The sequence below is a fragment of the Mastacembelus armatus genome, chromosome 4, assembly GCF_900324485.2.
Source record: "Mastacembelus armatus chromosome 4, fMasArm1.2, whole genome shotgun sequence".
NCBI classification, from domain to species: Eukaryota; Metazoa; Chordata; class Actinopteri; order Synbranchiformes; family Mastacembelidae; genus Mastacembelus; species Mastacembelus armatus.
The window spans coordinates 26,891,606-26,919,419 of NC_046636.1; the positions used below are offsets into that span (position 1 = coordinate 26,891,606).

The 27,814-nt window shown below is 43.2% G+C and overlaps 2 protein-coding genes across 2 annotated transcripts in view; both read left to right on the top strand.

The window, feature by feature from the left end:
* Nucleotides 1-802: 802 nt before the first annotated feature.
* On the top strand, nt 803-6,196 carry use1 (unconventional SNARE in the ER 1 homolog (S. cerevisiae)). The gene is made up of 8 exons (XM_026305568.1): nt 803-920; nt 1,835-1,884; nt 2,049-2,127; nt 2,337-2,489; nt 2,660-2,675; nt 2,770-2,800; nt 3,068-3,230; nt 4,540-6,196. The coding sequence occupies exons 1-8, from the start codon at nt 822-824 to the stop codon at nt 4,720-4,722; spliced, it is 774 nt and encodes a 257-aa protein (XP_026161353.1). The 5' UTR covers nt 803-821; the 3' UTR covers nt 4,723-6,196.
* An 11,777-nt stretch (nt 6,197-17,973) lies between these two features.
* The window catches only part of insrb (insulin receptor b), a 72,067-nt gene continuing 62,226 nt past the window's right edge, over nt 17,974-27,814 (top strand). The window contains exon 1 of the mRNA XM_026304820.1: nt 17,974-19,094. Coding sequence (XP_026160605.1) covers nt 19,007-19,094 — 88 coding nt within the window. The 5' untranslated portion in view covers nt 17,974-19,006. The remainder of the gene's footprint in view (nt 19,095-27,814) is intronic.

Below are 27,814 nucleotides of genomic sequence, written 5' to 3' on the forward strand. Positions count from 1 at the left end.
GAAGAAAGGGTGAAGAGCTGCTCAAATCCAGGTGTGTAAGAGATTTACACAACTGCTTCAACAAGGTAGTGAATTAAGGGTCTGATTGCCTGATTGTAAAAGAGACTGCACTTATTTATTCAAGAAATTGCAACATTTTCAAAAATTGTCAAAAAGTGTTTTGTTATGGTGGATTATTCAGTGTAGATCAAAGGACAAACATGATATTTGGGCAATTTTCTGAATTTAAAAATGTGCCAAAGGGAGCATAGTTAATACTTTTCAGAATAAAATTATCAATATAAACCACAATAATAGGAAAAAACATTTAAACAGTTAATGATTAAACCAATAGTTAACAGCCTTTTTAGTCTGTAACCTCATTTATTCCTGTATAGGAGCACTTTAAAATCTATATGTGATATATATTGATCCAATATCAGCATTTTAATTAACCTTCTGTTGACCAATGATTTGATACTTGTCTGGCCAGGTGCTTGATACTTTATCCAAGGCACTTTTCACACTATTTAGTCATTAAGACACAATCGCACTGGAATAGTGTCGACAGGGATCGAACCATTAACCCTTTAATTTATGGTCGACCTGCTTCACCGCTGATCCACAGCCTCTAGTAGGAAGTTTTGAGTCCAGCAAATAAAAAGCTCATAACTCATTTATCCAATAAGCTTCACATATAAACATATACAGCTCTGTGTTAAATATTACTGATACAGACTGAACTTTAATTCTTGGCTTTGTTTATTTATATATTTAGGCCCCGCCCACATCTGGCCTTAGCTGTTACGTCATAGTGCTGCGACGGTCTGTGGGCTTCAGACATGGCGTCCAGGTTAGAGATAAATTTTGTCCGGTTGTTGTCTCGCTGTGAATCTATCGCTTCGGAGAAACGAGGGGAGGCAGAGTGGAGGTTAGAAAAGGTAAGACGCGGGAAACACGGAGGAAAGTTGTTGTTTTAGCAGCTAAGGTTAGCATAGCTGTTGTTGTTAGCTGCTGCTGTGAGCCACGTCGTCACAGAAAAAACTGGAGCTCCCGTTTTTATTTCACAATAAAAAATAACAGAGGAACAGCTTAAATAACGTACAGGAGATCTGTTCGTCATGGGCCAACTTTGTAAAATTAGTTTTAGCACAGGTCACTAATTAACTGAGCTGCAGGAGACGACGTTCAAACTGTCTGTCAGTATAAAACTACAACTCCCACAATGCCCCTGTATTTATGAATTGCTGCATCAGACCATTTTTCAGTGTCTGAGCAACAGAAATTATTGACATTGATCTTAACAGTGTGAACAAAATACTACAAACGCTTCAGTTCACCATGATGATGAATCACTGGCCTCATGACTCGTTGTTTTCTCAATAAAAGCCCAGGAAGCAACAGTGAAGATGTGTTTTTAGATGCCTCAGGTTTCTTTCTTGTATGGCAATAAATAAATAAAAATAAACAACTCCTCCTCAGCTCAGATACACCACCTCTCTACACTGTCAGGATTTTCCTGAGTTATTTATTTTACGGGCTGATGACATTAATCGTACTAAGCCTATATGCTTAATCAGCATCGTTACAAAAGAGTCTATAGTTTTGTCTAGTTTGCCAATATTAGTTAAATGTTAGATAAATGTGATCTGCTGAAAGTTGGCCAGTTATCCTGAGGTGATTCCTTTTTTTACAATCTGTGTGTTTTTTATTTTTGAATGATCAGTTTAACCCAAACACACTGAGGCACAGCAGAGTCTGTTTGTCTGTTTCTAATTAGCATCAGCTTTTGAAAATGTGAGGCTGGAAATGCTGAGGTGTCCACTCAGTGTTTTTATTTTTCATCTTCCTCTAGTATGTCGGTGCCCTGGAGGAGATGCTAGTAGCTCTGAGGAAAAGCCCAAGGTAACACCACCGTCTTTAGTGTGTTAGTATGTTTGTAATGGCTCATGCATAACACACCTATATATGTGTCTCTGTTGCTGAATGATCACATGACAGTTGGGTCACCTACATAAAGACTTTCAACTCTTATAAACACCTGAGCTTCTCATTGTGTCTTCATCTAGCAAACCCACATCAGAGGTTCTGACTGAATACACAAGAAAAGTCGATTTTCTGAAAGGACTCTTAGAGGCAGAGAAACTGGTCGGTGGCAGTAATTTACAATTAATCTCTTTTGAGGTTGTGTTCATTCTTCACATTATGTGCTGGTTGTTTTATTGTTACTTTAATGTTCATAGCAATGTTTGCATAGTTTTTTTTGTTTTTGTGAGTGTGTGTGTGTGTGTGTGTGTGTGTGTGTGTAGTTTTTTGGTGCAGGTTTCTGATCTCATGTGTTCCCTGTTCCCGTTCAGTCTTCACCTACAGAAAAAGCTTTAGCTAACCAGCTGCTCGCACCCGGGCGAACCCCCACAATAGCCAACGAAAGGATGCCCGCCACTAAAACTGTCCACATGCAGACCAAGGCCCGATGCACAGGGGAGATGAGGGACGAGCTGCTTGGCACGGTAGTTAGAGAATACAAGTGTCTGTGGTCCTAAAACTCTTTTTAAGACATTTATATTCACACTTGGCTATAAAGGTTGGACATTCCATGTGACGCAGTTAGAAAACCTGGTGGAAATATTACATTTAAAGAAACAAAACTGATAAGTGTTATTCTTTTGTGTCATTACAGGCCTTGTCAGGCAAAGGTAAGAGTCATTTTACAATTCAAGAGGCCTCCTGGATTCTGTATCTACACAGGGAAATCAAAGCTGGTGGCTTTAATGTCTTTCCTCTCTATAGGCACGTCGGAGACGGACTTACGAAACAGAAGGTAAAGCTTTAAATTGTATTTCTGAACTTAGGGATTAATGTTAAATATATTCCTCTTTATTGACGTACTGTATGAAAGTCCATTGATGGTCCTGAGAGAAACTGTTTATTTAGAACACTGTTGTATTTGCTCTGTTAATAATCACTGTTAAATCCTCTTATGGATGGAAACCTGGGCATCCTAAGTCATGTTTTCTCTGAGCTCCTTGTTGTGACTGGGAGCGTCACTAAAATAAAAATGTTAATGAGACCGCCCCTCCTCGTGCAGGGGTCTTCTCCTGGATGAGCGTCAGTCTGCTGCAGAGCTGGATGCTGTTCTGCAGCACCACCACAACCTGCAGGAGAAACTGGCAGAGGACATGCTGCACCTGGCCAGAAATTTGAAGAACAACACTCTGGCAGCACAGAACATCATCAGGCAGGACAATCAGGTAACGGACACTATCACAGACACTATCACTCTGGTGTTAATAGTTCTGCCATAATCACAGTGGAGTCACATCTGGAATATAAAATAGATAAATGTCCCCAGCCAAATTATGACCAAACAAATATTTATATCTAATGTGTCATCATGTCGTGTTCAATACAGTTTCATTTCTAAACCCAGGCCCAGAGAGAAAACAGTATTAATTAAAGTTCAGACTTGTTTTTGAGAAAAGCAGACTGTTCATGTAATGTCTGATCCAAGCAGCAGAGAAACAGTCTTAGTCTTACCCAGTGTAACATGGAGCTAGTGAGGAATGAATGCACATGGCTGTGCTTTTGTTTGATTGATCCAAATCAAGTGTTTAAAAAAGCACGATGACACATAAACATATGATGTTAATATGGATTGTTTTGTGAATAGATTTTCACTGGTCCCACAGAAGCTTTTACTGAACAACATCGAGAAGAGTAAACGGTCTGTCAGGTAGTCTTTGCTAGTGTAGTGTTGTGGGCCGATTCGGTCCACAAGTGGGCGCTATAAGACAGAAAAACATTCACAGCCAGACTGTGGCTCCATCCAGAACTACTCTATCAGTTATACAGTTAGACGATAAGCAGGCTGATGTTACAGGGAGAGTGAGGCAGTGGAAAGTCCCTGACTTTCTCACAGTGTAGCAGGGAGAAGATGTTTCTGTGGGTTTAAATACTGGCTGCCGTAATGGGCAGGAAACGCTCGAGCTGAAAACAAAGAACCAGGATAAGGGTGAAAATATACCAAAACAAGAGCTCATTCCAAGGAACCTGGAATGGGACCTGAAATCTTAAAGGCTGTCGACTGTGGAGGTTGAATCGGGAATGGGAACAGGAACAGGAACCGTGTGTTGTAAAAGACTTATGGACAAGCCGGAAACAGGAACAGAGTCAGGAGCTGCGTGTCAGCAACAGCTGACCTGGGAACAGAAATAGGGGCAGGCTTGGCAACAGTTTTGGACCGAAACAGGCTGGTCCATGGCTCCAGTCGACCCTTTGGCAGGAACAGGAAGAGACATTGCTGGAGCTGGAGCATCACTGACACAGTTTCTCAGTTGAGAGTTTAGCAGAAAGTGAATGTTGTCTTTAATACTGGATGGCATGGTGACAGGCAGGCAGGTGTATCTAGTGGGAGCTGGTCAGAGCAGGTAAAGCTTGAAGCAAGGAACCACAGAGGTTTTACCAGAACAAGAGCTCAGAACAGAAAATACCGACGTGTAGTTCTGGCTACTAAATATTTATCTTGGCATTTACACCAGCTGTGCTTCCTTTCCCTCCCAGACTCTGAGCCAGTCCATGCGTCAGGCAGACCTGAACTTTGAGAAGCTGAAGACGGAGTCGGAGCGACTAGAGCAGCACACCAAGAAGTCTGTCAACTGGCTGCTGTGGCTGATGCTCATCCTGGTCTCTTTCACCTTCATCAGCATGATCCTCTTCATCAGAATCTTCCCCAGACTCAGATGATGACTGCACAGTCCTGAACTCTTTAGTCCTACATCCTGCTGTGTTTATAGGAGCTACATGCAACTACACAGGCCTCCATCGAGCTACACAGCATGTCTGTAGGTGCGATACAGATCGATAGTCGTCAGAACCAAAACAGCCGAGCTGAAACACTTGCGCCTCTGCAGCTGAAATACATCCTCTAAATGCGCTGATGAGAAAAATTACAGACAGTGGTCAGTATTCGTTTTTTGAAACAGGACAGACAATGAGTCCAGGTAAGAGCTACAACATTTGTGTGGAAGGCCTTTGGGAGCGACAACATAGTCTTAATACCTGTACAGCACAGACTTAGCCTTAATTATTTGAACCCCCTATCAGGGAGGCAACTAGCCATTCAATGCATGTATGCACTTTTTCACTAAGTGGGTCTAACGGCCAAGTCAGTTTGTTTAGAACTTCATTTTCCACCATGCAGACATGGAAAAGAGCACGGTAAGAGCACGTTAAGCCCCCTCCATCAGCAGACGTTACACCGTTTGATGGAATTGATTGGAAACTGAGTCTAAAGAAAACCTGACTCATCAGTAGCTTGGATGAGCTACAGCCTCCAACTGTCTACTTAGGATTTATAAAGCACATAGACATTTAATCAAGATTATTACACTGTAATGTAGATGTGAGCAGCCAGAAGGACATTTGTGCTGATTCCTGTGCGTCGACTGTAGTAACTTATGAAAACAGAATCTATGAAGACATTTTGTTTTAGTCATTATCTCCTTATAACGACATTACAGTGTGAACATCGATCAAATGTTTATGTTGTTCCTATAATAAATAATTGAACTCCAGTAGTTTCACTAAAATGCAAATATTATTCCTCGTTCATTTACAACCTTATGTTTTATATCTTTGTGCCGTTAAATTGAATTTATTTCATCATTCCAGATACTTTTAATGTCCTCAGCCCTGTTCACTGTTCAAGAGACTGTATGTTTTAAAAAATGACTGATGATGATTTGTTGTGTTGTTTGGTGACGACTGCTGTTGATAAAGTTTTGTCATCATAAAAGAACTAACCTCCTGTTTAGCGTTCACAGATCATAGAACTGTTGTGTGTGTGTGTGTGTGTGTGTGTATGGTCAAAAAAAAGAAATAATTCAAGTACTTTAACTGTTTCAATGCACTGTGTGTGTGTGTGTGTGTGTGTGTGTGTGTGTGCGTGCGTGCGTGTGTTGTGGAAACTGTGTATGACCTTATAGGCTCGAAAACCAAATCCCACCCTCTGTAGTGAGACCTGTTGCAGTAACTTCAAATGGCCACTGTGTGTCAGTGCTGTCCTCAGAATGATGACTGGTAATGACCACCATGACCCTGATGACCTGATCCAGCCATAAAACCTAATTTAACCCCGCCACTCCTTTAGAAGTGATCTGAGGGCTGAAGTATGGCTAAATAAAGGCAGTTGCCATAAAAAAATCACGCAGCAACTTTATGTGACCGTGTCATCTGTGCGTTTGTCAGTTTTTATTTCATCTGATAAAAGTTGGATGTGACTGATTTAAGACTTTTTTAGCTGACGGAGGACACAGCTTCTCACAGATCAACGCTCCTCCCGTTGCTTCCAGTCTGACTCTTGTTGGAGGCCTGTGGTGCTGACGAGCCTGCCCAGGCTTGCAGCTCTACCCCGGGCCCTTCCTGTCTCCCCTCTCCACGGCTGCTGCCTCACCTCGCGGTCGGCTGACTGGCTGGGCCGTGGCCTGGCCCACCGTGTATTTTAGGATCCCCTGGGGGAGTTTTGCCTGTTGGAAGCCGAGGTATGCAGGCCAACAGGAGACCAAATGAGGCTGTGTCACAGCGGAGGATCATCAACCCACAGTTTAACTGTTTGTGCCTCGTCTCAGGCCTTTTCTAATGTTCCCTATGGTCTGGGATATCTTAAGTAGGAATTCCTGTTGTCAGCAGATTCTTCTCTGTGAGGATCATTAATTGTGAATTTTAAACCTCAGTGCCTTTTCCTACAACTGTGGTCTGACTGGGAGTCTCCTGTTTAAGACTTGACTGGTGAAAAAATAAATGAACACAGTTTGAAGTAGTTAATTTATTTAATGACTTTAACATATGATCACTTTAGAAAATGTGATCCACTGTTACAGATTAGACAAATTTAGTGTTATAAAAGCATAACACTGATCACTGCCCTGATCCTTCTAAACAGCACAGAGCAGATGAACAGACTGTCAGGGCTGTGCCTGTTAAACAGCCCGACAGTCTTTCTAATTTAATTCTCACCTGGAGCAGCAGTGACGATCTGAGTCGCCTACAGAGAAACGAGATTTTTCTTTTAGTCTTTTTTAAATTGGGCTTTTCTGTTTTTTTCTTCTCCTTCTTGTGCAGGTATTTATGATTCATCAGCCAGATTTGCACAGGATAGTACAATATGTTCTACACTGACACTGTGTATTTACTGAATAATTTGTACTGCAATAGGTCAGGCATGGACGTCCTGTCTACGCCTTGTTACAGGTTGATGAGCTGTTAAAATACCAAAGATAGTGATGGACATAAAGCCAGGTTTTATCGTCCCCCCCTCCAGGCCAGTTTTGGTGCAGTTTTTTGCAGAGCAGTAGCTCAGAAGGCATCACCGGCTTATCTCAACCTCCCGATCTCTCTGGTCCACACAGGTGTTGTGTAAGTTTCTTTGTTGTCGTTTTGCCGTTACTGTTTCCCTGAGCAGGGCCTGTGAGAGGCTGTGCTTCTGTATCTGTCTGTGTCTGTGGTTGTGTTGTGTCTGTGGCTCTTCCTCAGTCTTAACCCCCTAATGAGGGCTCCTCTCAAAGCTCTCTCACACACACACATCTATGGCTGTGTTGTGGCAGCTAAAGCACATAGAAGAGCCACTTTCACTTCTCTTCCAGTACCTGCCACAGCCGAGGGTCCAGCCTGGTTTAAGACAATAGCCATCAAAGGTGTGAAGCACAGATGAACCTCTCAGCCGTGACAGTAGTTCCTTAACTGTGTGTCTGTCTGTACATGCCTGCATCTTTTTACCTGTGTGTGCATGTATGTTTATTGCACCCTAAAGACCTGAGCCATATGTCATTCCCTGCAGCCCCGCTCCACGTTCACATGTCAGCATGTGGGTTAATGCCCTGAACTTTCTAGTCTAATAAGCCTTGTTGTTTTCTGCTGAGCCTCTGATGCACAGAGCCCAGGTAGTGCTGCTGCTGCTGCTGCTGCTGCTGCTGCTGCTGCTGCTGCTGCTGCTGCTGCTGCTGAGAGGCTTCAGTTCTGCTTCTTTGGCCTTTGTGTGATCGAGGATCTCTGAGCAGACAGGACTTACGACTTGTGCTGGGTCTACATGAGACACTGCAGCTTGATGCTGGGAAGACAAGCTTATCTTACTTGGCCCCCAGTGTTAGGAAATATGCTAATTTGGTTCTTTGCCAAGAGCTACAGGAGTTTAGAGTTAGATTACTGTAGGTTAATTATGTAGCTGGGGCCGGTGCCCAGCCAGCTTAGCTCAGAGTAAAGACTGGAAACAGGATGGATAACCCCTGTCCAAAAATAGTCCAAGAGAAAACATGTTAATATTTATTGTTTATATGTCAAAAGTTGCTGCTTTCCTGTGAGTTATATAAAAACCAGTTGGCCAGATCTTCTCATCCGAATCTCAGGAAGAAAACAATACACATATTTCCCAAAACGTTGAACTGTCCCTTTAAGATAGTATTTCAAGTAGAACTGGGGCTGAGGTAAGAAGTCGCAGGTGGCTTGGATGCAGCACTTAGTCTAAGCCTTGGGCTGTAAATTGCTGCGCAGACAGGGAGGAGGCCTTGAGGGTCTAAACTGTCGAGGACGTTAGGGTCCTGTGGACAGTATGAAGCAGGAGCGGGGCCCGGCAGTTGAGAGGCTCTGGGCTCCGCCTGAGGCTACGACCAAAACTGGGATGAGGGTGGGAGATCGAGGTGGGTGGGGGTTTCATCCCAGGAATAATGTTAACAAAAGTGATAAGTTGGAACCAGGCACACCTCTCCTGGGCCCCCTCAACGTTTCCCTCCAAGAGGCCCCAAGCCACCACAGCAGGTGCAGAGCCCCTCCTGGAACAATGGGAGCTCCTCAGGGTAGCAGATTAGTGGTGTGTGTGTTTGTAATATCTTTCTGTTTTGCTTTCATCTACTGGGCTCTCTCTCTCTCTCAAGTTTTTCCATTTGACTCATTTTATTAAAAATACAAATCGCCAAAGCCCTGAAACCGATTTCAGCCACAAAACGAAGCAAAAACATGTGAAACTGCTTTTAAATTTTAAATTTGACATGAAAATAATCAAATTCTTGTGTGTGTGTGTGAAATGCTGCGCTGATTGAAGGTGTGTATCCTTGGCCGAGCTGTTATTTGTGAGAAAGTTTGACACCAAGGTTCATTTCAAGGATAGTTTCAGCGTCACTCTGCAGATGTTTTGATCCATCAAGGCCAATCAGATACTCTCCATCAAATACAGACACAAAACTTCTACATTCTGGCAAAATTATTCTTCAAGGTTTTATTGTTTTCTCAGAGAAAATGCAGACCAGACACTCAGGGCCGTGATTTCAAAAACAGGGATTCTTCTTTTTTCAAAAATGATCATTTTCGTCAGTTTAATGTATCATGTTCGTATATAATATGCTGTGTCTGCTGTAATACTGCGTACTCCTCCGCCTTGTTAAAGGACTGCATGTACTTCTACCTCCAAACTGTACTTCTACCTCCAAACTGTACTTCTACCTCCAAACTGTACTTCTTCTACCTCCAAACTGTACTTCTACCTCCAAACTGTACTTCTACCTCCAAACTGTACTTCTACCTCCAAACTATACTTCTACCTCCAAACTGTACTTCTACCTCCAAACTGTACTTCTTCTACCTCCAAACTGTACTTCTACCTCCAAACTGTACTTCTACCTCCAAACTGTACTTCTACCTCCAAACTGTACTTCTTCTACCTCCAAACTATACTTCTACCTCCAAACTGTACTTCCACCTCCAAACTGTACTTCTACCTCCAAACTGTACTTCTTCTACCTCCAAACTGTACTTTTACCTCCAAACTGTACTTCTTCTACCTCCAAACTGTACTTTTACCTCCAAACTGTACTTCTACCTCCAAACTGTACTTCTTCTACCTCCAAACTGTACTTTTACCTCCAAACTGTACTTTTACCTCCAAACTGTACTTTTACCTCCAAACTGTACTTCTTCTACCTCCAAACTATACTTCTACCTCCAAACTGTACTTCTACCTCCAAACTGTACTTCTACCTCCAAACTGTACTTCTTCTACCTCCAAACTGTACTTTTACCTCCAAACTGTACTTCTACCTCCAAACTGTACTTCTTCTACCTCCAAACTGTACTTCTACCTCCAAACTGTACTTCTTCTACCTCCAAACTGTACTTTTACCTCCAAACTGTACTTGTACCTGCAGCACAACACGGAGAGAAATGTTACAGCTGACTAAAACACTGACCTGCAGTCTCAGTGCTGATGTTCAACGTTGGAGCATTTTTTATTTAGCAGCCTAGAAATCTTTTCTTTGGTCAGGTCAGTGGGAAACATAAAAAGGAAACGTTCTAGCCTCCTGAGACCCAGCCCACTGACTTGTGTCCCTTGTAATGGACAGTTTGTTCACATCCAAATGGTCCTATGGTCCACTACAGTGGACATGCTATAAAATTAAAAATAAAAATAAATTAAAAAAAGTCTAAATTGTAACATGTTTTTTTTAACCAGAAATAGGTAGGAAATTACAAAAACAAGAAATTGGAAGACACTTATTTATTATTGGTTCTCAGGAGGCTAGAGGCAATTAGAGCTTTTATTGAGCAACTTGTCTGATGAAATTATATCCTGCACATCAACAGATAAACTTTCACGTCTTTGTTTTGTTTTTTTAACCTGGATGTTTAAGCAGACGAACCTACACAGACGTGTCCTGTTGTTTAGTCATTTATCATGTTTAACTAGTTATTTTTGTAAACACTCTGGGATATTGTTGTCCTAATTTTTCCCCTATTTTTAATCGGTGGTTATTTATAGTGACTAGACACGCTGACAGCTGGCCTCTTTCAGGAACACAGTCATCGCACACAGACAAACAGTTTGACTATGTCAAGTCAATTACATTACATTTTAATAACTGCAGTTTGTTGACTCCCAGACCTCCCACTGAACTTTTACACTCAACCCACTTCCCTGATCCCCAGCTTCCCTGTCCCTCTCCTTGTGAGAACATAAACAAACACTTTTATTATTGTCATTCTGGGAAATTTCAAGACAGAATCGCAGCCCCCCAGTTCCTCCAGTTCTCAGTTTGCAGAGCACTGGCCCCGGGGTCACAGGGCAGCGCTGTGGTCAGTCATGCCTGAGTTGCAGGATGTTGAAGTCTCACGCCTCAGGGCTGTGGCTGGAAATAGGACTTGGGAAGAGCAAAGAGTTAAAGCCTTCATGCCTGGTTTGCGTGCTCCTGCTCCTCTGGGACAGAAAAGAACAGGCCACACACACTCACGCAAACCTCTCTGTCAAACAACTGACAAGGGCTGCTTAGCTTCGTACCACAGGGTCAACAACAATGGTAAAAGACTGACGGAAGAGGAAACTAATCAAGGATTTTGGCGGTTTGTTTGGAAACCGTGTTACATCTGATTCTGTCTGGGGAGGAGACGATTCACTGGGGGAACAAGCTTTGCAGACACTGGACCAGGTTACTATCAGGAGTAGCTTTTAGTCTCTTGCTCCTCTGTAATTGACGGTGTCATAAACGCCGTAGTCCGTCTTTGATGCCCTCAGAAGAAGTAGTTCTCACCTTGAATGTGGTGTTTGCAACATCCAGGATGGGCGGTGCGTGGCTGGGCCTGTTTCCTCCAATACAATGCCGTTACATTTATCCCAGAACCATGTCTCGCTCTCTGGAAGTAATTAAGTGTTTCCCCTTTCTCTTATTTGGTCTCAGTCAGTGTGTGTGCCAGACTGTTCTGCACTCTGACCTGCACACGCCTCTCTGGTTTATTTTTGTATAAGCATTTTAGAGAAAAACATCTTTGTTATTTATCCCCACCCACCTTAGGACACATCTCTGCTCTACAATATTAATAGGTTGTTGTTAAATAAATGAATTCCTATTGCGTACTTGTTATTGTACGAGACAGAAAGTTTCATCCACATATTCTCAAACAATTTTCTGCTCAGGTCAGAGGCCAGGAAAACATTTGCAGCTGTTAAATTGCTGGGACATGGTTAATGCAAAATATGTGTCCAGTAAATGTTGACAGCTTTGTCGCTGCAGTGTGGTCTGTCCACACTACACTCTCTCGTTTGCATCCCCTCTGTCCTGCATGTGTGCGTGCACGTGTCCATGTTTACGTGCAAAGAGAAGCAACAAAACAACAGTGTCCTCCATATTCCCAGTGTGAGGGGAAGCACAAGAGCCATACGTTGATGTTGTGCAGTGCACATTATCTCCTTAAAGACAACACACCGGCGGCGTCGCTCTGACCTTGACTGTCCTCTGTATTTACTGGGCCTCTCGCTCTGAATGTGTTGCTCTTTTCACACTGACAATATGTGGATAAAGCTGTCAATGACACATCCTCTCAGGAAGGGGATTGAGGTTCAAGCTTGCAATGTAACACACTCCCCCCTCGAATTCCTTATCAGCAATAAAACTAATCCTTTAGCCTTTGACATGGTCTCATGGCTACCTGATCCACTACCTCATCCTCCAGTGTGAGAAAAAGAACAAACAAGAAGGTAAGACAGGAGCCAAGGGAGAGGGAGGAGACAAAAATGGAGAGAAGACAGCAAAAGAAGGGTGGAGGCATAAATTAGGAGGATGAAAATGAAGAAGGTGAGTTGAGTCTTGAAAGTGTGAAGGAAAAGGACAGCTGAATGAGACGGTGTACATGGAAAGTGAGGAGTGGACAGCAGAGGTAACCTTGACAGTCTAATCTGTTTATAGATAAGTGTGTGTGTCCATGTGTGGGAAAACAAGGCTCTTTGGGAAGTGTGTGTGTGTGACCCGGGGCTAAGTGTCTTTCACACACAGTCCACACAGAATGAACGGGGACACAGCAGGGACACAGCAGGGACACAGAAGACATGATGGAGCATCGGTTTACTGAAGGTTCCTACAGCTCATGACTGTGACAGAGAGCTGTCTTACAAAAGAAGATTCTGATATATATTTAATATTCAACACTGAATATTTTGGATAAGTCATTTAGATGATCGGGTTATAAAATGAGATATATTGATTACAGTTTATCATTATCTTGTGTTTTTCCAGGCAATTGTCCAAACCCTGCAGAATATTCATGTTAAAGTTATTGCAGGTTGAATTCCCATGGACTGACTAATAAAATAAATGTTTCAGAAAATGAGGAAAACAAACTAAAAGCTAAACTAAATGTATTCTTTCTATTACATATTGTGCATAAGTAGTTTGAACTAAAACACACTACCTAAATAAAAATGTAAATATAGAGTATAAATCATTCAATTGTGTTCTAACCCTTATCAAATGGCATGTTTTTCCCTCCCCTAGCACACTATAATATAACTTGGTGATGTGCTTCATTCAATTATGCTGTTTTTGCAGAGTATTTATCAGCTCACCATGGTAATAAATCACTGGCTGTTAATCCTTGAGGAGGATGAATGTGGACAGGCAATGGGAAATGTGCTTGAAATATCTCGAAACATGTGCATGCATGACTTGCTCACTGAGATCCTCCCTGTCTGAAAGGCTGCCTGACACACAGTATCTGGCCTGTGATTTAGAAATCCCTTGTAATGCATATCAGGCTGCCTCAAAGACGCCAGAATGTCCCCTTGGTTGTAGATCAATTTAGTGATGACCAGACAGAAACAAGCTCCAGTGGATCACCTGAAAGGCAGCTGTTATTTTACTAACTTGGATTATTAACGTGAGGTTTTATGTGGTAGGAGACGGAGTGCTGAGCCGCCCGCAGTCTTCCTCACTGATGGCAGAGTCTGACATCTGCTGTCAGAGTCAGCAGGTCTCCTCATCTTCCTCAAAGGTGGGCTGTCCCTTCCCTTCACCTGGATCATCAAGGGCCAGTTTAATCCAATCAGCTTTCCCCTGTTCTGGACTGCTCCCCCCAGAGCCTGGGAAATGGTGCATACATGAACATACCATGAATCCTGTTTATTTACTGTTATACTTTAGGGTTTTGTAAATCCTTCTTTCCTGTGTGACCTGTGTGCAGAAGCTTTGCCATATGTGTGATATACAGTTTCTCCCCGAGAGGAATACGTGTGTTGTTCACCTGTCTAGATCATTTTTTATTCTGCTTTGACTCTATATAAACAGAAGTGGATTAAACCTCTTGCTTGAATGACATTATGTGTGATTGCATTGTTCTTGTGCGATTGAGAGACAACAAGGTGAGCGGAGAATGAACGAGGGCCTGTTGTTTGTCAGGCTACAGGGCCTAAAGTGCAGGAACAGCAAGTGCTAAAAGCGTAAATCACCAGCACAGGGAGCCATTTGAAGAGGATAATCCAGGAACGCTTAGTCTGTTTAAGCTCATGACCCTCTCCTTGGTGCACATCGTCTGTCTTACACACACATATACGCAGATGCCCTCATGCATGCTCACACACAGGCATAAAGGCTGGACATGGCTCCTGCTTCCTGGCTCCCCGGGCAGCTAATTACTGAGCCTTCCACACCAACAAAGGAAAGAGATTCTCTCCATTCAAACATATTAATCCCCCCCCCCCCCCACTTACAGGCTGCAGCAGAGGCAAATGCAGAGGGAATGTGCAGGAGTTTGTTTTGCCTTCTGCCAGAGAGTGGTGTAGTATGTGGCAGGAGTTAATGTTGCAGAAGGTTATGTTGTCAGGCAGGAGGAGGAAATTCAAACATGGGCATTTACTTGTATGCGTGTGTTGGATGCCAACTGTGCTAATGAGTGCTGCTGTAGGCTCCATCACCTGAGTGTGCTTTGGTTGATGAAGCTGATACCAAGGTGATATTTGGACCTAAAGCCTACAAGTAGCATCAAGACTTACCTGCAGTGTGGACACGATGGGACACCACGAGCTACCAGATCAGCTTCAGTGCTCCTTATCTCCAGACCTCTGGACTTTTGCACAGACAAACACGAATCTTTTAAAATGTATGAGTTCATCTGGTGGTTTTATGATGGTGACATGGAGAGCTGCTTATCTGTCCTACGTAGTCTCCAATAGGTGCTGAGGCCAGAGCACATGATTAATCTCACTGTCATGTCCATCATCTGGGATAAACAGCATATTAGTTACTGACTGGCTCTGCAGATGCTTTGAGCTGTGGTTTAATTTGTGTCAGGAGATAAAAGGCTGATTAGTGGATCCCTAATCTAACCATTTATTGACCCGTTTCTGGAAACATCTGCGTTTGTTAAGTTTCTTCACTCATTGATTCAGGTTATTCATTTAATTTGTCATCCATATCCCACTAGCAAAGGGCTTTTTAAGTGAACAGAACAGCTGTAAATTTAGAGGCAGTGAACTCCACATTAGGATGTAGATTCTGTATGACTGGAAACTCGCCGCTATCTTGGACTTGATTCTTTATTTTCTTTATGCTTTGCTGGATCTGAGGGAGCACTAGAGACCTCTGTGAAAGGAAAAGCATATATTTTATTGCTGCCAAGTTTATATGTTTTTGTTTTTTTACCAGAATAATAAAAAAAAAGAATAAAAAGAATAGAAACTGGGACATTCGGGGACAAGAGTTAGTGCTTTCACTGACCCTGCAGCTTTTTCCTCAACAGCTGAATTACAACTCTCTCTGAGTGTCATTCACTGCATATCCTCCAGTCTGAATAAACTACTAAACGTCAGGTGGAAACATCGCAGTTCTGCCCCGGAGCACCTAATGAAAGGAGAGGCGTCAAAACACTCATGACAGGCACCTATCTGTGTTCCCAGTGGAGAAGCCTGTGTTTGTGAGTGACAGGTGAACTCTGTAGAAGGAAAAGAAATTGTTCATAAAATGCTGCTTGAGTTAAAATTCTTCATTTGCAGATATTACTCAAAGCAACCTTTACCAAATAATTCCTAGGGCTGCAGAACACTTGCTGACAGAATCAGATTTGATTTATTTACCATAGCCCAAAGCTCCCTACACTTACATTTATTCTTCTTTATTCACAGCGTTTTATCCCTTTGCCACCATTTGACATTTGGACTAAATGGATTGGCTGGAGTTATTTTTAGTGCCACCTACTGAAATGAAGCCATAGTACAACAGAGAATGAGCAGGGCTTTAGTGCTGCACAAGTGCTGCATGTGCAGACTCGTGTAGCAGCACTCTAGGTAGGTTAGTGGGATGAAAAGCTGTTCACTCAACTCCCACTGAAAAAAAGGAACTGGGTGTTATGTGCAGTACCTAAGAGGAAGTGGGATAAGTGCGAGAAGCGAAGATAGACTGCATGTGTGTGGCTCCAGCTGGCAGAGATCTGTTTTGACTGTAGATTCCACCACCACCCTCAGTCCTTCAGACCTGTGACATTTAATCTCACTATGAACTCATTTACTCTGTTCACTGGGTAACAGCATTCCTCAGATTAACAACAAGCCTTTAGCGGAGCAGAGCTGGGTGTACCCATCCAAGCACAGAGTGCACCCCTGTGACAAACAGGAAGCAAATGTTCTATTTAGATTTATTCTATTCTCTTCTACGTCAGAAGGTCTAGGTAGAAATTATGGTCTGATTCAGGCCCCCCTGACAGTTTTTCAAAGAAGACCTTCCAGGTATTGTGCACAGTTAACTTTTATGTGCAGGACCTGTTTCATTATAAGAATATTTGCTATGCAAATCTGAGGTGAACCTTCCCTACTGCAGGCAGGTATTTTATTTCCTGGCTGCAAGGCCAAGGCAGTATCTAATGTTTACACAGCTCTACGATAGAGATCAACTTTGTTTTGCACACAGTCTCACTGGTCTATGACAACGCAAGAAAGAAAATCTGATATATACATATAAAATGATTTTAAAATAGTTGGAAAGAAAGAGATTGGATCATCTTTGCTTCACCTGAGGCTTTAATAAATGAAGCCTTTTCACTTTCTTAGGGTTTGACTGCAAAATGCTCCGGATCAATAGTTAGAGGAATTAGCAAAATCCCATCTTCAGCAGTAACTGATAACACGTATCTTTCACACTGGCAGACCAAAGGGGACATTGACATACATTCATAAAAATGAGCATCTCATTTTAGAAAAATACTTCTTTGTATTTCAGCTGAGGCAATACTGGACCTACCTACCCCCGTCTGTATTAGCGGGGTAGAAACAGGCAGGAATATCAGTAACAGTATGTGGAGGAAATCAATAATTAGGCACAACATACAAACAATGAATGAGTTAATTGACTGAATCCTCAGCTGTTTTCTATAATTACTGTCATTTTTCGAGGATTCTCTGATTATCAGCTTTTCTTTTTTTGTCATACATGACTGTGTACAGTTCTAGACCTGGGGTTTTCCACTGACATTTTATTGGCAAAACAATTAAGCAAGAAAACAATTAGAAGCTTAAATGATAAGCAAAATAAACTGTTAGTTGCATCCCTAATCCTGCTAATTGCTGCAGGTCTGTTATGTTTTGTATTCATGAATAGAAACTGGAAAATTACTAGAAACGTACAGTCCACTGTGGTGAATATTCATCAGAAAATGTCTACGATAGGGCAGCACTGTTGCCTCACATCAAGAAGGTTCCTGGTTTGAAACCCATCAGGGGCCTTTCTGTGTGGAGTCTGCATGTTCTCCCTGTGCTTGTGTGGGTTTTCTCCAGGTCCTCTGGTTTCCTCCCACAGTCCAAAAACATGTATGTCAGGTTGATTGGTGACTCTAAATTGCCCATAGGAGTGAGTGTGAGTGTGTGAGGTTGTTTGTCTCTATGTGGCCCTGTGATGGACTGGGGACCTGTCCAGGGTGGACCCCTGCCTTTCACCCAAAGAGAGCTGGGATAGGCTCCAGTTGATCCCTGGGACCCTGGTTAGGACTAAGAGGGTCTAGATGATGGACGTCTATGACAATTCACATTATCAGACAGGATAATTTTTAAAATAATTTATTTTACTGTGTTTTCCAAACAGAGGCGGCGGGTTCTCACCTCCACCCTGACAAAGAGCCCCACCGCTCAGACAGTCCGGATCCGCAGGAGGGGTCCGGTCCGTGTTTTGCCGCGGCCCGCGGAGGTGACTGGCAGGACTTGTTTACTGGCGGAGACTCGCAGAAAGCGACACGGAGCGAGGGGGAACCTGAGGGAGAGCGGTCGGTAAATGGATCGGGAACCCAAGTTTTTACACTTGTCCCGTGTGTTCAAGTGTTTTTTTTAAAACGTTTGTTTACCTGGTCCGCGCTTTGCCCGGCGGACTCCGGGTCCTGACTTCGCGTGTCTCGCTTCCCTTCAATCCTCGGTTTGTTGTGGGTTAGCTAGCTAGCGTTAGCTGTTTTTCCCACCAGCCGACGTTAATCCGAGGAAAAAACGGGCGGCGTGGTGGAGTTTTCTCCGCTCACAGGACCCTGTTTCTGGTCGGACCCAGTCCCGCGGTGGGTGGGAAACAAACACCCGTCGGCCTTCGCCTCCCAAGTTTCCCTTATTTGTTTTCCTTCTGTCGTTTCGCCGTTTGCGGCCGGTGGTCAGCCGGGGTGAGGGAGTTCAGGGGAAGGTCGTCGTGGGGAAAAGCTGCAGGCACGTTTCTCCTGCACGTAGCCGGAGTTTCCTGGGCTGAGCTCCCCTCCGTCTTAAAAAGACTGAGCTCCACACGGGACTGCCGTCAAAACCTGCCGACCGACCCTAGAAGAAGAGACCCAAACCCCGCCAGCTGGATTCTGTACTGTGGAGACACCGACAGCAGGTTCGGGACTGTGTGTGTTTTTAGAAGTAGTTTTTGAAAAGTGGGTCTTTTCCCTCACTGGACCTGCAGTACACAGAAATGAGCCCGGGGCCACTGGACCTCCTCTGGGCACCTCTGAACTAGCCCTGTGCTGTGGGGAATTAATAATCAATACTGATAATCAATAATTCTCTCTTGGTTCATCGAAGCAGCCACATTAAACAGATGAACGTGGAAAATGAAGGTTTTTGCTCGTGCATGTGTTGCCAGAACACAAGATCACGTTATTTAGTGTTGAACCGCTTTTGTTGTGTCGGACCTTAAGTTTGAAGAATTTATTACTTTTGATTTTTGAAACACAAACTCACGACCGGAGTGTTTTTGAGGAGCACCACTTCCCCCCAGTCAAAATGAGGCGGTGGACGCTGAAAACACAAATGGTGTTTTTAATCTTCTGCACCTGCATCATCTGCCAGTGCGGACTGATCAACGGAGAAAGTGAGTAACTCATTCATTCATTTTTTTTTAAATTTAATAATAAAATGTTTTTACATTTATATGGTTGAAGTCAAGCGTTTTGGTTAGAAACGACCTGTCGCGGTGCGATGAGGACACTAGTAATAATCAATGATAATAATTAATAATTAATAAATTAAAGGTTTGATAAGGACACAGTCACAGCAACAGAGAGTCCAGAGGATGTAAAATAACGAGGGGCCAAGTCTCGGGTTGGGTGACCGGAATAAACTGAGACCTGAGAAAATTACTTGACTGTTTTAATTGTTTTGGTAACTTCAGTCACGGGACTTTCGCCTTGGGTTTTGGCGCATGCGTAAAGTCCCTGGATGGTCTAATTAAGGGGGCTAGTAATTTCGGTTGCTGCGCGCGCCAATCAAAGATGTTACCGGGGAAGATCCCCGCTCCCCCCCCCCCGCGGTGCCGTCTCCTAAAGGTGCACGTTTGAGCGGCCCGCGTCGGATCCTCCAGCCCCAGGGCCAGATTAGTCCCTGTAACTGGACGAGGGTGGTCTGCTGCAGCGAGTCTAAACTGGGAGTAGCCGGATTGGCCCCGTGCGCGCAGCCAGGCCTCTCATGGCGACAGAGACGCGCACAAACAACACGAGCTGCTGCAGCCCGAGCGTAAACAAACGGCGCTGATAAGTCTCTGTAGTTGGAGGACCAGCTGCGGTTCTCTGTAGCTGGGGATCGGGCCGGAGTGCGGGCGTCTCCGTCCGAGACGAGGTCTTTTGTCTGTATTTATCACTGAATTGGGGTTTGGATCGTACTGATGTAACACAGTAATCTAAACAGTGATGCTCCTCCAGACAGCTGGAGATAATGATCCTTCTGTAAATTGCCTAATGACCTCGTCCTAATATCAGTGGCCAGATCTTGTGTAGTGAGCCCAGTCAGATCCTCCAGACTAAACCTCTGGGATGATGCATTTGATCATAAGCCTGTAGGGAAACAGCATCAGGTAGAAGTTAAGGCACGTTGTCATATTAGGAGAATGATAGTCAGGAGGACAGAGCTGAGTGTTGTTGTGTGTAAGCAGGTAAAGCTGCATCATGTGGTGACTTTGTTAGTGTTTTGAGTGGACGTGTCAACTGTAATGAGATTAAATCAGACACATGTTGTTGGTTTATGTTGGTCCTTGTGAGGTCCTTTGTGTTGTGATTTAGATGTGTCCAAGTGCACAGGTGGAGTTCGCACATAGACCAGATCAACGTGGGGCGTCGAAGCGTTTTATTGACATTTGATAATATGACCGTTGTTGCTCTTCCCCATGTTTCATTTGCTGATGTTGTTTTTACTTCACACGTTAAGTTGCGTTCCTCAGAAATGGCTCCCAGCGGCCCGGTTCAAAGGAAATGTTCCGGCTGCTTCACACAGGTCACGTATGCAGACAAAGCAGAGGCCCCGAGAGGGGGACAGGTCTGCTGGAGACCCACCTTTCTCTCTGTTTCTGTGTCTGTCTCACTTATTATTGGCTGTTTCTGGTTCCTGATTTACTCAGTTCTCTGGGAAGTGACCATGTTTGGCACTCTGGAAATGTTTATGCCTAAGGAGTCGTAGGCTGGGGGGGCGGGGGGGACCAAAATACTTAGAATACTTCATTCTGAATCCACATGCTGCCTGACATCTCCACCTCAATTATGGGAAAGTGAAAGCAGTATCGATATATTAATCGTGCTGCGACTGTGATCTGTTGACTGCACTCTGGAGAACGTAATAAAGTGGTTTTTAGAGGCTGTTGTTAGTGAGGCTGTTTGTCAAATTTATCAGCAAACATTTTTCTGAAGTAACCGCTGAGCTGTCTCCTGGTGTAACTCGTGGAAAACAAGTTGTGCAACTGGGGGCCTTGCCCCCTTCTTGTACCTCTCAGGCTTGTAAGCACAGCTCTGTTGCTGGGTAGTGTGCATGTGTGCGTACGGTCCACAACAAGACTAAGCACACCCCCGGTCAGTATTAATAAAATGTCTGAGTGATTGCAAATCCTCTCCGTTTAGCCAAAACAAAACAAACAAAAACAAAAAAAGCAGATTAATTACAAAAGTATGTGATTAAATTAAATATTAAAGTTCACGTTTACAAACCACAAAATACTAGTGAGATTTCATAATTTAATTTTATTGATTTATTGTGATTGGAGCCATGCAGCCTCCTCTGTATCAGAGCACTCTCACCTCCATGTTTCACAGTTGGTATGCAGATACTGTTCCAGGCCGTGCCAGGTCCATGCTAGACCCCATCTGATCCAAACCAATCTTCTTTTTATTTTATTTGACCTAAGAATGTGCTGATAGTGTTCATCAGGTTTCTTCTCAGGTTCTTTGGCAAACTTGCAGTTTTCTGCTGTTTTGTGAGCGATGGTTTCTTTCTGAAAGAAGACGATGAATTGTCCTTCACACTGTCTGATCAGCTACTGAAACACCAGTTTTCACAGATCGACTTTGTGCTAAGTCAGAAGTTGCTGTTTTTCTTAGCAAGGTTATGTGAACAGGGAATTGTGCATGGAAGTTGTGCTTTGGCACCTATATTCCCAATGTAGTCTTCCTAATCTGTTTGATAGTTATAAATAAGATGAGATACCCCAGAACTAAAAAACAGTCCAGAATCTGGAAGCTGGTACAGTTTTCATTCAGCTCACAGGGACACGTTCAGTTTTGTTTATACTTTATGTAGTGTAGCTGTCGATCACTTTTGGAGTCGAGTATCCCACAGAATATTTCAGGGAGTACTCGAGTAATCGGATAAATTTGACTTTTGCGTTTTTAAGCAATAATACTATTGTGTAAACGTTATTTTAAAATGACGTTACCTTGTGTCGGCTCCTCTGGATGAGCCGGTCTCTTCACAACCGGATGTTTTCTGTTCAGATGTTGAAGTATTGACTAAGTGCTGTTGTGGTTGTCATCTTTTTAAATAATTTATTTTACCCAAACTTTGGACCTTTTACGGACGGTTTTCGCTCTCTGCCATAGCGCCAACTTTTGGTAGGGAAACGCGTTGTGCGACAGTGATTATGGTCTGTGTGGAACAATGATCCCTAGGCGGAGCAGGTCCAATACACAAGTGATAGTAATTAAACAAATAGTCTTTGCCTCGACGATTTTTTTGTAATCAAATTCATCGATTTACTCCAGTATTTGGTGCAGCCCTAATGTAGTGTTAGAAATTGTTAGTTATATATGTACTTTCCACATTTCTGCACGGTTTTAACCAGCTGCCGTACCGACTGCATCACCGCCCAACTCTTACAGTCTGACTTCTCATTTATTCAGGAGGTGAATAGGTTGAGCAGTTGTTATTCCAACCCTGTTAATGGACTAACATGTTTATAAAATTAGGGCGACTAGAGATGTGCTCCGTTTGTGCTTGAGTTTGTCTGTAGCCCATTTGGACACCCTGGCTCTCTTTGCTGCAGCGCCTCATGGCATTTTCCAACAATGCTCTGCATGTTGTGGAATGTGTTTGAAGTGGTCCACCATCTAGGTGTGTGTCTGTGTCTGTGTGTGTGTGTGTGTCTGTGTGTGTGTGCGCACGTGTGCACTGTCTCAGCATCTCATCTCCCAGCTCCTGACGTGCCCACTTGCAGTCGATGTATGTTTTCTTTGTATAAACAGTCTGTAACCGTCCGTAGGAGGTGGACATGCACGAGAACAGGGTACATAAAGAGCCGCTGAGCCTTGGGTGGCTCCTTGACCCTCCACACACACATCTCATGTATTATACTGACTGTGAATGATAGAGAAAACATTGGCCAATGCTAATAAGGAACATTCACAATTTCCTGTTGCAGAGGTGATAGTATTGTGTGCCGCATGTTTGCGTCAGTAATGGCTGTTTTAACTGCAGCTCTTGGGCTTTGCTATTAGAACGGACTGTACTGTATGTTTAATGTACTACATACAGTGGGGCCCTGCAGCTGATTGCTCATTGTCATCGTATGTTTGGCTAGTTCATGTTCACAGAGGCAGCAGACAATGTAGGCCATGAACCTGGCGCTCCACCTGCTGTGTGTTGCATTTTGAGAGTTGGTCCGGAAGGCAATATGTACTGCTATAGGAAATTAACTGTTGGCGCCTTTCCTAAGAGCTTCCTTCTCTGCTCTTATCTTCCCACATATTCCTTCCTAACTAGTATGTTACTTTTTTCATCTTTGCATCTGTGCAGAACAAGCAGCAGATGAAAAGTGCAACCTGAGCTTTTGATTTCCACAACTCACAGTTTGAACTTGAAATTCATTCCTACTACTACTACTACTACTACTACTATTACTACTACTACAAATAATAATAATAATAAACCTTTATTTCCGTAGTGCAAGTTACACAACTTGAAGGTTGATTAAAGTGCTTTACAGATAATACAATAAAACTTTTAATCAGTTGTTGCCAGGTTGTCTTTCACTGTATTTTTAGTCTGTAAACAAGTTAATACAAAAGAAAGACTATCCATTCCATTTTATTGATTCTGTTGTCTGGATCATTTAACAAAATCAAACAGCATTCTGTGATCAATACTGGATGACCCATCATCCTCAGTAGCCATTGCTATGAAGAGAACACCAGTCCACTCATTCATGTTCTGAAATCTTTGATTCACAATCTGCGAATAACGGATTGAAGCTACTTAGTTCTTTAAAACTAAACCTGAATGCATCACACATCAAAGTAAAACATATTGGCACACTTATAAGTTAAGATTAGACAGACTGCATTTAGAGCCAAATCTTTATATTTACAATTGAACAATGTGATCATAGCTGTAGTTTTCTTTAGAAAACACAGGGGAAATGCAAAAAAATGGAAGCAGCTAATTTGTCTCTAGTTTGCCATTTAGTCCTGAGATGGTCAGGCAGTAAATGAAGTAAACAGTTGGAATATGTGTTCTGGTCTTTACAGGGTTGCTCTTTTAGTCTGGAGCTGAGCTGATGCCCTCCTCTCTGACTCCCAGTCGTAGATGGAGAGTTGCGACTGTTTATGTAAACCTCTGCTCACTGCACAGAAATGTGGTCGAACTGGGAGGGGATGGACGGGCTGTGGGGGTCTCTCTCTCTCTCTCACACACACACACACACACACACACACACACACAGTGCCATTACGCCATGCTGCAACAATCTGATTTGATAGTCCTTGTTGCTGTTTGGATCTGCCCTATTTTAACCGTTGGTGACTCCACAGTGTAAAATCCAAGTTGAGCCAGCCCTGTAATACAGGGATCAGCAACGGGACCTTTTGGGGGCCATTCGCCAGCGTGGTCAGACACAGGCTGAGGCCGTGTCCTTGTGTTAATGTGAGTAAATTGGAAAGTTTATCTTTTTGCCTTCCACAGGACCCTGATGTTTTAGAACATCAAAGCTACTGCTGAATAATTTGGTGACTGTCTTGGTCTGATTGTAATGAGGAAAACCTAAACTTCAAAATGACTCCCTCCCTACTTGTGCACCCACACTTTGTAATCAGCCATTCGAAAACAGTGGAAATCTGTTTGGTAGATATGATGCAAAGCTTCTGGCTCAATTGGCCTCTACCCAGCCAGTACAAGAGATACAAGTGTTTTTCTGTTGTTTTGGCATTTCAATGGACGGCAGACCTTGTGTGAGCAACTGTGTAGACAAAAAGCCTGTGACATTGTGAGCAGTGTTTCGAGATCTATCTCCACTAGTATGAAGGCTGAATTGTTTTCAGGATGAGAACCTGTATCCTGTTACAGTTTAGAAAACCACCCATTAATGTGAAGGTCACACGTTTGGCCATTCAACGTGTCCATCTCTGTGAAACACACGTCCTAAAGCCGTTTAATGGTTGTCCTTCAGACTTCCTCCACACTCTGACTCCGCTGGCAAATGTATATAATGTGTCATACAAGGAAATGTTGAAAAACTGCTTCCTGTTTAGAGTGGCTGAAAAGATGTATCATAAAGTTGAACGGTTTTACACTGGAAAATCAACCTGAGTCATTTTTGTGCATGTGCAGTTTATATGTGCAGAATTTTCAACCCATCCTTTTTAAATACAGTTAGGTCCATAAATATTTGGACACTGACACAAGTTTTGTTTTTTTTACCTGTTTACTGAAACATATTCCAATTATAGTTATATAATGGACATGGACATAATGTGTGGACTCTCTGCTTTCATTTGAGGGTTAACATTAACATTAACATGTGCCACCCTCTTTATAAAGGGGCCAAAAGTAATTGAACAATTGACTCGAAGGCTATTGCATGGGCAGCTGTGGGCAACTCCTTCATTATATGATTATCAATGAAGCAGATAAAAGGCCTGCAGTTGATTTAAGGTGTGGTGCTTACAGATTTTGATGTGAACAGGCACCATGCGGTCAAAGGAGCTCTCCATGCAGGTGAAACAAGCCATCCTGAAGCTTGAGGAACAGCTCATGATCCAAAGCACACCACATCATCTGTAAAACACTGCGGAGGCAGTGTGAGGGCCTGGGTGTGCATGGCTGCCAGTGGCACTGGGACACTGGTGTTTATTGATGATGTGACGCAGGACAGAAGCAGCCGAATGAATTCTGAGGTGTTCAGAGTCGGACTGTCTGCTCAGATCCAGCTAAATGCAGTCAAATTGATTGGGTGGCGTTTCATAATACAGATGGACAGTGACCCAAAACATACAGCCAAAGCAACCCAGGAGTTTATTAAAGCAAAGAAGTGGAATATTCTTGAATGGCCAAGTCGGTCACCTGATCTTAACCCAGTTGAACATGCATTTCACTTGTCGAAGACTAAACTTCGGACAGAGAGGCCCACAAACGAACGACAACTGAAAGCCGCTGCAGTAAAGGCCTGGCAGAGCATTACAAAGGAGGAAACCCATCATCTGGTGATGTCCATGAGTTCAAGACCTCAGGCTGTCAGTGCCAGCAATGGGTTTTCAACCAAGTATTAGAAATGAACATTTTATTTTCACTTATTTAATTTATTTATATCTGATTTTATATGTTAGGATTTGTTCACTGATCACCATTTAAAATTGCATTTTTAATTGTAAATTTATAGTTTGCATGTACGACTTTCTGTAAATGGCAGGAGCTTTATATTTGTAGAGTCGTCTCCAGGTGTGTATGGTTCGTTGTTGTTTGTTTGGCAGGACAGACTAAGCAACTGAACCTTATGGGTTAAATTTATTTTGAGGCCTGGCGTATGACTGAGAAGTGGCCATTCGACACGCAGCCCAGTGAGTCTCTCAGCAGTTAATTACAACAAGCATTCGCTGGATTGTAATGTCGATCACTGCTATTGAGCAGAGGATTGAATATGTACGAAGTTACATAATGAAGGAATATAAGCCACAAACAATGAATGAATGTGTTACAAAGGGCAAGAAATCAAGGATATTAGCCTACGAGGAATGATATCAAATTAATTTGCACATTATAGTTTAGTATTGTTGACGCTTTTCAATATGCACAGTAAATCCAGTTCAGGCCAATCCACGCAGTGGTGGAAGTAGTTTGCAGAATTATAGTGCACCAATTACAATTTAGAATAAAATATGCATTTTATTAATTGGCAAACATTAGTGCATAAAATAATTTGGATAATCGGGACCCTCGACAGAAAGTCATCAGAAAAGACATAATGCTGACATGCATGTGAGCAATATGCGTTTTGCCATTTTCTTTACATTTTAATGCATCAATCAGCTGCTTTTAGAGGGAATGCAGCAAAATGTTCACATCAGTAACCTACAGGAGGCGAGGCTGTTTGAGCCATAACAGCTTCTCCCTCGTTCCCTCCTGTGTTTATGCCTTTTCATACTTTTCTCTCCCTTTTTACGCTGGAGCGCACTTTCTGCCCGTGTGCATCTCCTACTCTCCCGCCCTCCCTTCATAGGCTTTTACATTCAGGGCTAAGATTGATCTGCCTTCATCCACTGGTTTGTTTTTCTTTCACTCTACAGATGCACACATCCTGCAGATCTGTCTTCTGCACACACACACACACACACACACCTAATCCCACTCTCTGTGCGTTGGGAAAGCCTCCTCTTTCAGACCTCTTAAAGGTGTGAACACCATCCATTTGACACCTCTACCTGTCCCTTGTTGTTTTCTCCTCTTTCATTAGACCTACCTGCTAATAAGAGAAGGCCTTAGTGATGCTTTCCACCTGCACATCATCGAGTCACATGGCCCTCTCTGATTATGTTTGCTGCTGTGTGTGTGTGTGTGTGTGTGTGTGTGTGTGTGTGTGTGTGTGTGTGTGTGTGTGTGTGTGTGTGTGTGTGTGTGTGTGTGTGTGTGTGTGTGTGTGTGTGTGTGTGTGTGTGTGTGTGTGTGTGTGTGTGTGTGTGTGTGTCCTTTAATGAGCACTCATGCTTGTATGTGTTCAGTGATGGTGTGTGTCGTGCAGTTTGGAGGGATGGGTGGGGGGGTCTGTTTTTGTCCTGATGAACCAGTCTGAGATGGGTTACTATGGTGACAGTGCTGGCTGTGCTGGCAGCGTTGCTCCCCCACCTCCCGTGTTCAAACACACTTTTAGCCTCACTGCATTTAACTCGCGTTTGACTTTGCCTTTTTAATGTGTGACGACAAAAAGTAGGGTAATTGTGGTTGGCACGGTTGTCTCGTCTTACTACAGCCTAGAGTGATGTTACTGAGCTGCTGTTGCTAGTGGTGATGCGCTTGTGTTACCACTGGATTTTCACTCGCCCAAACCCTTCAGAGCGGTCTCCCCCCGTA

Coding starts and splice junctions, on each gene's coding strand:
- use1 (XM_026305568.1), top strand. CDS start 822: ATGGCGTCCAGGTTAGAGATAAATTTTGTCCGGTTGTTGTCTCGCTGT. Junction 2,128..2,336: donor TCTTAGAGGCAGAGAAACTG/GTCGGTGGCAGT, acceptor GTTCCCGTTCAG/TCTTCACCTACAGAAAAAGC. Junction 3,231..4,539: donor TCATCAGGCAGGACAATCAG/GTAACGGACACT, acceptor TTTCCCTCCCAG/ACTCTGAGCCAGTCCATGCG.